Genomic DNA, 12032 nt, shown 5'->3' with positions numbered 1-12032 from the left:
AGCTCTTTCATACATGTGTGAAATATTTTCTGGGCTGTCTAGATGACCAGTGCCTGTAATGGCTGCTTCCAGGGAACAATAGACTGCCTCACCTGCACACAAGTATGGGGTACCTCTAGGTATGGCAGTGTATGTACTGGCTGGGATCTGGCGTGTACATGGTAAATAGAAGCCTCATTAGGAGTGGGAGTGATGTGACAGGACTGGGCTCTGCTCTCCAGTGCGCAGGCGCGGTGTGGCTTGCCAGCTGCAGGGGCAGCAGCTCAGTGACTACACATTGATCAGTGAGGGACATGGCAGGAGATGGCGAGGGGACTGTGCAGACTGCAATCACTGCTGCCGGTGCCGCTGCTCTGCTAGAGGGGACCGGGCCTTAGAGGACCCTGACAATAAGTGCAGTCTATCTAATGGTGATTCGTGGAGCCGAGGACAAGTTCCATGTGAAGCCGCCGCTCACTATTCCCGGCCGGGACGTGTCCCCCACACGCCACATACATGTGCTGTCCACACGCCTGCACGTCTCATCATGAACGCTCAGCTGACCATGGACAATATTGGCGATCTGCACGGGGTGAGCCATGATCCGGTACCGTCCACTGCTGATCTGATGACCGGCAGCCCCCACCACAGAGGAGCGGTGAGCCACCGCAGCAACCACCTGGCTGCTCACCCCAGATCCATGGGCATGGCTTCTATCCTGGACGGAGGAGAATACCACCACCACCACCACAGACCCCCAGACCATGCCTTAACGGGGGCACTGCACCCCACCATGACCATGGCGTGTGACACCCCGCCGGGCATGAGTATGAGCAGCACCTACACCACCCTCACCCCTCTGCAGCCCCTGCCACCCATATCCACCGTCTCGGACAAGTTCCCCCATCACCACCACCACCACCATCACCATCACCCCCACCAGCGGATACCGGGCAATGTCAGCGGCAGCTTCACCCTCATGAGGGATGACAGAGGGCTGACTTCTATGAACAATCTCTACACCCCCTACCACAAGGAGGTCACTGGCATGGGACAAAGCTTGTCACCGCTCTCCGGATCTGGTCTGGGGGGCATCCACAATGCCCAGCAAGGCTTGCCTCACTACCCTCACCCCAGTGCCACCATGCCTACTGAGAAAATGCTCACCCCCAATGGCTTTGAAGCCCATCATCCTGCCATGTTGACAAGGCATGGAGAACAACATCTCACCCCGCCATCTGCTGGCATGGTGCCTATCAACGGGATCCCCCATCACCCTCATGCCCATTTAAATGCCCAAACTCACGGGCAAATCCTGGGCTCCACCAGGGAGCAAAACCCTTCATCTGTGACTGGATCACAAGTCAACAATGGAAGTAATTCAGGGCAAATGGAAGAAATCAATACCAAAGAAGTAGCTCAGAGAATCACCACCGAGCTCAAGCGGTACAGCATCCCCCAGGCCATCTTTGCCCAGAGGGTGCTGTGCCGCTCACAAGGGACCCTCTCAGATCTGCTGAGGAACCCCAAACCTTGGAGCAAACTCAAATCCGGCCGGGAGACCTTTCGTAGGATGTGGAAGTGGCTCCAGGAGCCTGAATTCCAGAGGATGTCAGCTCTCAGGCTAGCAGGTGAGCCCCCTCCCCAATATGTAGCCCTTCTATTGTACTCTCATCTCTCAAGGCTTTTGGGACCTGACTCTTCCTCCTTCACTGCTGCTTAGGTGCTTTCTTGCACAATAGTGCCCTGTACTCTGCCACTTCTACTGGTAGATGGGTCCATATAGTCTCATCCACCCTCTGTGTCCTTTGTGTGGAGCATTATATACACCACCTGCATCCTTGTATTCTTGAGAGGGTCATCTCCTGCCATTACTGCATTCTTCACCATCTCACCATGTCCACCACCATACAATAGGGTCGTCTACAGTCAAGAGCAGGTCTATTCTCAGTCCCACTGCAGCAACTGACTGTGCCTGAAAACACTATTATTTCCTAGCATTCAGTTTAAAGTGGAAATAGTATATAGAAAATGGGGCAGATCCCACTCTTATCTCCCACCCATTGTCTTTGTCAAACAGTTAATATCGATTGATTGATTGATTGATACCTATCTGCTAATCGATAAATCAATACTCGCAGAGACGTTTACACTGAGCCAGTGCAAGTAGCAGCATGTAAATAGACAACATGATGCTATAAATAAGGACTAGCATGTGTGAATAGGATTATTTAGTAATAGTAGGATGTCTATGGCGATTTCATGTGTATACCTTGTGAACACTACAGTGGAGTGATGGAAGGGGAGCTGAATTGCTGGATTGCTAGCTGTCAGGGAGCTTGTCTTTGTTTCAGCATGTCATATACTTATGTTAAGTGGAACTGTGACAGGATCCACTTTTTAACGTGAGGTCTAGTGCAGAGGATAATAGGGTGCTGGATCCTACACAGGACTGCATGGGTTACTTTAATTCCTCATTTTTATCATTCCTCTCCAGTATGCACCTGAGCCTGATGTACTTACTATTGTTATTACTAGTAGTAGTATTATTACTACTATACTGTAGGGTCTGTGTAGCATGCCTGAAGCCTAATCTGTGCCCCATGCAGATGTGTGCAATAAGTGATTCCCGGAGTTTAATAGAAAGCAGAGTCTTATTTGAGGGATTAATTAACTGGCAGCTCTTCATTAATCCGTCCCTGAAGAATGGCAGGCAGGCAGGCAGGCAGTGTGAGGTGCTGTCACTAGCAGAGATTTGCTCCACACACAGCACTGGGAGGGAGTAGCCCCCTATATTACAGGTTATGTGCTCTGTGATGTACCCCTATATTGTGATCTCTACTATCTACTATTATTCTCTTACTATACAGACATAGCTGCACAGTGCGCTCTTATATAGGATACAGCTGATATTTCCTACTATAAGTAAACTCATTACACTGCTGCACAATGCCAGAATGCAGCCTGTACAGCTGGAACAGTCATTCTACAAGTAAAGCCCACATCTATATAAATGCACAGATTTGTACATATTGCATTGCATGGAATAAAAGCAGTGTCCACAAGTGGAAGGGAAACAAGAACTTGTAAACTCCTCGGCGATTCCCGATTGATAAGATGCAGCTCTCTTCGATTTACAGTGTATTTTACGGCAATTTGGTGGAATAGAATCTCCATTTATTTACATGGATCAATAGTGGAAACAAGCGCTGGAATTAGAATGTAGGATCCCCTTCATGGCGTTATCTGGGCATTAATCTGCCAATCTAGAGAGTCTGCTGGAGAGAGCTGCTCACTTACTGCATACAAATGCATAGGACGCATCACACACACATATGTATATATATATATATCACAGATTTACACAGCCGCATATATATAGGAAATATTGATGGATATTTGTTCTAAAATTCATTAAAATATTTCATCTGTAGAATCAGAATATTACAAATCCAATAAAACCCTATAAATCTACAAGCACATGCACTATATGTGTATATATGTGTATATATATATATATATATATATATATATATATATATATATATATATATATAAATATATTATATAAATATATAGTTATATTTATTGTAGTTGAATGTGTATGGTAATGTTTGTGTGTTTTTGTAAGTAGAGGCAGGATATTTTTTGGTCTTGCACATGGTTACTTCAGTTTCCTTTCTTTCGTTTTGGTTTAAATTCTATTTGCATGGTAAAAAATCAATAATTCTAAACAGTGATTGTTAAAGCAGATATATTTCTAGCAGATAGAATACTTGCACAGCTAAATGTAGAATGTTGAATATAATAATATAATGGTATACTAACTAAATAGTAGTATTCATAATAATAATAATAATAATAATTATTATTATTATTATTGCTATCACTCTTATTATAATTATTATTACTATTATTATTTAAAAAGTGCTGTATAATTTTATTTAAAAAAAAATTGGTTTAAACTTAGTGTTTTTTACATTTTGCTTATTATTTTGCTAGATTCGTTTACAACTATCTATTGCTAAAAAAAATTATTTAGATTGTATTACAAGGCTTTTTGGTGGCTGTAGAATATTTTGTTCTGTTTTTTTTCTGCTTTATTATTTTTCTGATTTTATTTTAGTTCACAGCCCTACTTGAAGTGTGAATAAAGATTCAGAATCTCACAATAAACTACTTGCCATCATTAGATTTTCAATGAATAACCAACACATAATTGAATAGCATTTCTGTTTTCTGTCATTGTTATATAGCATACAGTATATACAGCATGTGTCTCTTGTGTGTGCGGCAGAAGTCTTTTTGTGCTTTTGAGACTTGGACATCTCTGCAGATGAATGCAGTACAGTGGATAGGCTAAGTGCAAGTTTTGAAAAATACCAGTGCATATGTTTTACTTTAGTGGTGTCAACCTACCCTGAGACCAGTATGTCATTTTACATTTGTTTCTGGGCCTCAGTTTAGATTGAAATGATTTTCTGCCATAATAGGCCTCTGTTGGTGTCCAGAGGTTGCTTGTGTTCTCTGATTCAATCCATGTTATTCCACACACTTGGGGTTTACTCTCATTTTTTCACAATGGGCATCAAACACATTCAGTTTAGGCATTTTCTTTACACTCAATTGGATTTAGTTTTGTGGTTTAATGTAGGCCTATCTCTTTCTAGGACTGGACGGATTTGCTAATCAATATAAGTCCACGGTTCCAGGATTTCTGAGTCTTCAGCCACATTTCACAAATGACTGTACAATCATATAATTTGTAGATTGAATCTAGAAATAATTTATAAATGACTTACTTAACACCTTCTATACATGTAAACAAATACAAAGATTCCCTAAAAATGATCAAAATACAAATAATAAATAATTCTTCAACTGTCTAAATTCTTCACTAAAACTAAGGACTGAAATGGAGGAATATTAGCGACGAGATTAGAAAATTGTATATATTATAATAGATAACAATAGCGATATTAGTAATAATAGTAGCAGTAGTATCTCCTTATTTAACTTTTTATTATATAGAGTTTTGTATTCGTTTTTCATGAATCCTGGGACAGAAGCCATTTCAAACTGGAAGTGAAACAAGTAATAAAAGTCAGTTCTCTGCTGAAGTTTTTGTACCCTGACAGCCACAGTCTTTTATACATCCAAAATATTTTTTTGATAATTGTGTAAAAATAAATGTGAAAATTGTCATAACCTGCAATGAGCTATGGCTTGTTTTGGGCCTTACTGTATATATATCCCTCCAGTAAATTGGTAAAGTGCCTGAAGGAAACTTCACTAAACACAATAACAATATTGTTTTATATAGTCAGGGCATTTCATAGATTATTTATTTCTGATATTAATGAATTAACAAGTTGTTGAACAGTAGTATAATAAGTGGCAATAGCTTAAGTCCTTTACTTCTAGTTATACAACTCCACCATAAGGCATTGAGACTGTTGTACACAATCAGATAAGTACTGTTTAGTATCAAAGGGCATAAGTGCAGGTAACAGAGGTTGTGGTGTTTACAAACTGATCGCTCTACACACTACTAAACCTCCAAACTTTATTAGGATCAATTTCTCATATATAAATCATAGTATATGACATATTAAAACATGCTAATACCAGATTTGGTTAAACATAGATACAAATTTGTACATCTTTTAACTTTTCGAAAACTTTGGGGGGAATTTATCTAGAAGGGAAGGTTTAAATTCAGTTTTTTTTTTAATTCTGCATTGCCGTAATTTGCAGCAAAATTCTTAAATGTTCCTGATATTTGATACATTTCATGCAACTGTAAGTTTAAAACTTTTGCAGATGTCACTACACTGGAATGAAATTGTGACAAGCATGGCGACTTTTAGGAATCCGGTGTACAGACAACTAGATGGGCTAACCACGCCCATGTTCCCACCCAGTTCTTAAAAGTGGAGTGAGTGGTAAAAAAATGTAAAAAGTTGCAAACGTTTTGTACAAACAAGCACAAAAGTTGCTTTGTAACTATTTTACACCAGGAGTGCAGAACTTTATAAATCCCCCCCAATATTTTAGAGATGTCTTCTTCCAGGAGAACTTTGCTGAATAATAGATCTTCCTAAAAATATATATATTTAGCGAGTTCATAAAGTATTCATACTTCAGTAATGCAAGTCATGGATGCCCAGTGTATCTAGTTTCTTTGGAATCAACACCAAGACCACTGAAGTATTACATATTGCAGATAGATGGATTAGATAGATAGATGATAGATAGATAGATAGATAGATAGAGTGTACATATTAGTTGGTCTTACATAATAATAAATAATAAACCATGTAAAATGTGATGTGTTTGCTCACTTTTCCTGACCTCTTATTTCTCAGTTTGCCTATATGTTCTGAAGGTCCTTGTTCACCCTATTATGATAACTGATTACTCTCCTTTTTCAATAGACATAGCAATATATCTCCTAAGTAAGTAGTAAGTTCTCGTGTTCTTCACCATCTTTTAATGAATTGAATTATCCTTACAATACAATTACTTCTGATCTAATTGGGACAGATGGGCCTGTGTCATGACATATGTATTCTGATCATTACAACCCTTCGAAAGGACTAACATTGAATTCTATTTGATCTTCCTGTACACCTGTTGCCATCCCGCAAGGAAGCATCATATAAACATAATGTCAGGTAGTCTTCAATTCCACTAGACTGCACCATAGCAATTAACCAATCCACCGTATCCAAATCTTATTGATAAGGCCTCTGTTATGTTGCTTGGTAAAAGTATGATAGATATATTAGGCAATACATAAAGAGGCCAAGAGTCTGAGATTTACACATTTCACATTGCTCATTTGTATCTCTGGATTGGATTTAACTCATCGAAGGCCCTGAAACAACACCAGGATAGGAATAAATGCTGTACATGGTCATCCATAATACATGGCACCATAATAAATGCAGGCAATGCTATGTTGCTTGTGTTCAGAGAATTGGTAGCAAGCTACAAGTCATAATGAGGGATGTTGTATCCTTAGATGTGGAGCAGGGATTTTCATCAGTAGTTACAATAGAAATCTGATCTCAGTGCTATAGTCATTTACCATAAAACCTGCAGACATGAAATACAATATACAGAACCATGGTAAGAAATTATGGCTTACATACTGAATAAAGTGAACATTCTCCAAAAGACCCCTTCTCTGAGAAGACCACCCCCTTATTCAGACAAGGTTTTGTGGGACATAATTCCACTTACAGTATATTATTAAAATCTTAGATGTTCATCTCTAAGGGGTTTCACTGTATTATAAAAAAAAGATTTAATGTTCAGATATCATCGACACTTCAATAGTTTTTGTCTCCTAGCAGTTTGGGGCACTTTCTGGATTTATTATTATTTTGGCTCATTTCAGAAATAAAGTTAGTAATCTCTTTTGTTATATGACAGTGGCGTTTCAAAGTGTGAACTAGATTACTGGGATTATACAATGCTTCTTAATCCTATAGAGACACTTTTACATAGTTATATATAATCCAAAAAAGTACAATGACCTTACACTTCTTTGAAAAATCGGGTATTATCCAATCAACAGTATGGCCTCCTCCATACAAGGGAAATTGGCCTGCAATGGCTCAGCTACGGGCCATACTTTGCTGCAGTGTTTATTACAATGGAGAAAAACTTTATATGCCCTAATATTCCATAAAGGAAATAATGCAGGGCCTGTATTGTTCACCAACAGCTGATGAATACTCACAACAACCCTAATAGCAAAACAAGCCAAGTCCCAGGAGGCTTCTGGCTAATTCACCTAGATACCTGCTGTTGGATCCAGACTTTTGGGTTGCCAATGTTTATGGAAGCTCTAACTACTTGGCCATTATATTAGTTATTGGGGTGATCTACCTAGAAATTACCATCTACTTATTCACCCGTCTACACAAAAAAATAATGGTGAATCCAATGGTAAATTTTAGACATTCTACTACAAGGAGCACTTCTGAACACATTCATCTCATTGGGTCCCAGTATAACAAGAGGATGGCCAGCTAAACTTAGTTGTCACCTCCTATCTGGATCTATATAACTGGTAATATATACAATCATAATAATATTATACTATCTTGGACAAACCATGTGAGACCTAATTGTGTAACATGTGCAAATTTCATAACATTTAGGAAGTATGATAACTACATCCACTTTAACAATGTGTCTAAAATTGTTAGTTGTACCAGTGTCAAGCTGTGACTTCTATTATAGCAAAAAAAAACAAAGTAAAATGGCTTACAATTCCAAAAAAAAAAAAATATCCAATTTTCAGGTGACAAAACCTCAAGAAAAACTCTTTAATGTGTCAATGGCTTGAGAGCATGTATGGCCTTCAACCAAACTAAAGCATTATGTGTCTAACTTAGTCTGTAGTTGTACCCATAGTAACATTTCTTATGCTTTATCCCATCAGTGACTGGTAATTCCATGCAAGTGACATTTTGTGGACTGTAGAACTTTGGTAAGGTGTTTACAGACTGCCTAACCATCACCAATGGCATTGGACTATTTATTTGCTGACTGCTTCATTTAATTCTTTGAGGAGATCAAACTTGTGTCTTAGTAGTTACAATACATGCAGAATTTCATGTAGGTTATCAACTAGAATAAAGAGAAGCAATCTGCCTCAATGTTTATTCTATACTATACAAACTGTGCTGTATAGACAATACATAGGGCTTATAACATCTTACTATGATTTCAGATAAGTCTTAACATAAGTCTTCTCTGTTTGGAATCTCTTCCAAGAGAGGGAAATGAAAAAAGTTATCGCAGCTTTTGTAAGTTGTTCCAAAGTTGCAAAAAGCGCAAATTTGTCTATTTCTGAGGTGCAGATACATTTGGGGCCAATATATCATGCCCTATGCCTTTTCTGACAAACGAGGTATAAAAAAGGTCACGATTTTTGCAACACGTTTTTTTTTTAAGCAAAGATTGCAACTGTTTCCCCCGCTCAACACTTTTCAAAAAGGGAGCAGAGCTAGGTGGAAATCTAGGCCATCAGGTTTATTATAAAATGGCATGACTTATAGCAGTAATCTAGGCCTGTTGTTGACTGGCGTAGATTTCACTTCTGGTGCAGGAGACCTGCAGCAAGGCGTCTGTATTATTCAGAGGCCAGAGACTCTTAATAATTCTGGTGCATCTTGCGCCAATGCACAGACATGGTTAAGACACACTGAATAAATTGGTCCCATTGAGTTATATAAAAAGTACAACTCTATACATTCCTGTGATGTGTTTGCTTCACTTGATGCAGCAGTGAAGCCACTGTTACACGACACAACATTGGAAAGCTATACACTATTCAGGACCCAGGATACGCCATATAACAACACAATGGCTTCCAATTGAACATCTATTTTGTGCAGCAGACATAGACAACTAAATGTAGCTATCTTTCTAGATACATTAAGGGGAAACTCTTTTACCTTTAGAGAATTTGTATAAATTCTTTATCCCCTGAGAATAAATGAGGTCACTTCTCACTGTGTCATCTGAAGGTTTCTGAATATAATGAGTCATGTATATGAAATGACATTGAGGAGTAACACAATGATATCATTATCTAATATCCCATGCACCAGAATATCTTATTGCCATCTATATTATTCTATCCATTTACCAAGCATCCTCATTGTCTTCATGGATAGATAACCTGGCATCCGATAATTAGTGATTGTCCATAATATAGTTCATAGGCACAAATACAGGAAATATGATAATGTACTGTAGATACTGTCAGCTATCAGCAATGTATTGTGTTTCCTGTCATTAAGATAATTATATTATTATATTAATATGTTTGCAATTTAATATATCACTAGTTGATGCAATAGTGTTCATATATCCCTAAGAAACAACCACTATAATAACAAAGATATACCATAGTAACCATGATGCGAAAATCTGAAGGTCCTTGTGGTTGATGACACATTATATCATAGAGATATGTGTTACTTTCTATCACAATCTGCTTATATTTATAATTATTGGAAAAATATTTTAACAACCTATCTAAAGAATTAGAGAACTAGGGTAAAGTATGCGAATACCACTCCTAGAGACTGGGCTTTCACAATCTTCCATATAGGGAGATTTACTATGGCAGTGATTCCTTCTACAAATCTACGCCAATAGAAGTGGTTTCTGAGTTTGCCATGTCTTTCATATACCACTGATAACTATAAACCATTAGAAATAATCTCTGATATCAGTGGCAGGCCACGCCATATCATTCAAGCCCCCAGGGACACCAATAATCTTGTGCCTAAATGGACATGAATTCTACAACCATCTTCCAAAATTCAGTGACTCTCTAAGGGTATGTGTGCATAGAAGAATTTGGCACTCATGTGAAGTGGATTCCATCTCAAAATCAGCACCAAATTCCCCTGAATCTGCCTGTTATTGTCAATGGGAGGCAGAGATCCAAGTAGAATGCTGGAAAAAGTAAGAATTCTTGCTCAGTCTCACAGTGGATTCTGCAGCTGGTCAAACATGGAACGTTGGACGTGAGACACTCAGCTAGTCATCCCCATTCATCTGGGGCTGATCAGTGTGTGAAAGTTATGGAAAGCCAGAAAATGAAGAGGAATCTTCATTTTCTGCCATCTGAACGGATCTTAGGATACACAGGTTGCTGTAGATATACGAGGGTCATGGGTGGATAACTTCATATTATTACCCATGTTTTGGAATATAAAGTTTGAGTGTCCTCATAATTTGAACCATTTAATGCATGTCCAAATGTAAATTAATCTTAATGTATACATTTTATTCCATAATCTATCATCATTATACTGGTGACCATACAACATATACTGCTATCCCAGTTATAGTATAAAAACCTCTAGCGCGGTATAATATGCAGAAATCTGTTTTGAAAAATATATAAGTTCTTTGTTTAAGACACATACATTGCCTTATTTTTACATACTAGCTTCAGAAATGGTGAGTAAACCAGGATTTAGAGCAGTGGAGACCTTAGGACCTGTCAGCTCTGTCTAGGTTGTGTCAGACTGTGTATGAACACCCCAACTGGTGACGCCCAGCTGTCAGTTTATTCATGTAATTCTAGAAGGAATAACAGAACATGTTATAAGAGCTGTAAGAAAAGATGCCCAAGAATTGTTAAGGAAAATATAATGATATCCCAAGATAGACAGGTCCTACTGCCCCTAAAGACATTCTGTGCTGTATATATTGTTTATACACACAGTATTTATTGGAAGAATATATACACAGAGGTATGGAGAGAGCAGAATTAAGTGCAATAATAATACATAATAATATATAATAACATCATATATTTGAACATTTCACCATAGCACTTTTCTGCACATTGCTTTAGTACACAAGGTGTGCATTGCCATTTTTGATGACTACTTCAACAGTACATGGAATAAAAGTAGTCTCCATCTTGAAAGTCTCAATTGGTTACCATTTGGGTACTCTATTATAAGGTTTCCTAGAGAAATAAGGATGTACAGTGGAATCACATTTGTCAGTGGTAACATGGCATTAAGATGACATCATACGTGGTATGAACTCTGCCCTTATGATTAATAAGTGTGCGGAGATATCGCAGTGAGTGACCCCTCAAAGGGTCACTGAACTATATCTGGTCATTAGCTCACTTTCAGTACTATGCCTATACAACGCAATGTGACATTAGAGTTTCTTTGTTAATGAATAAACTAAGTGAATAGTGAGCTATTGTCTTTACACCATGAGAACTAACTTAATCAACTCAACACAGATAAGAGATGGCAGAGCTTTCCTTCTGTAAATAATGACTAAAATATCAGTGGGATTAAAATAACATCATACCTACTGTCCTCTGCTGTCATGCCCTTTTCTGTATTACACATTTACCATCGGGAATGTACCAAATGTAAATGCAAAAAAAAGTTACTGTAAATGGCAGAAATTACATAAAATGCATTCCTTCTTCAGTCATATAGGGATGTCTATTTGTCTATGCTTGGGAAGGGTAAATGCTTTCA

The 12032-nt window shown here is 38.3% G+C and overlaps 1 protein-coding gene across 2 annotated transcripts in view; it reads left to right on the top strand.

Moving 5' to 3' along the window:
• Positions 1–290: 290 nt before the first annotated feature.
• Positions 291–12032, top strand: part of ONECUT1 (one cut homeobox 1) — a 34326-nt gene continuing 22584 nt past the window's right edge. For both annotated transcript variants that reach the window (XM_075273471.1, XM_075273469.1), the window contains exon 1: positions 291–1610. In XM_075273471.1, the coding sequence (XP_075129572.1) occupies positions 527–1610 (1084 nt within the window). In that variant the 5' untranslated portion in view covers positions 291–526. The remainder of the gene's footprint in view (positions 1611–12032) is intronic.

This window comes from Leptodactylus fuscus, chromosome 5 (assembly GCF_031893055.1).
Source record: "Leptodactylus fuscus isolate aLepFus1 chromosome 5, aLepFus1.hap2, whole genome shotgun sequence".
Taxonomy (NCBI): domain Eukaryota; kingdom Metazoa; phylum Chordata; class Amphibia; order Anura; family Leptodactylidae; genus Leptodactylus; species Leptodactylus fuscus.
This window is presented reverse-complemented; position numbering and strand designations above follow the sequence as displayed.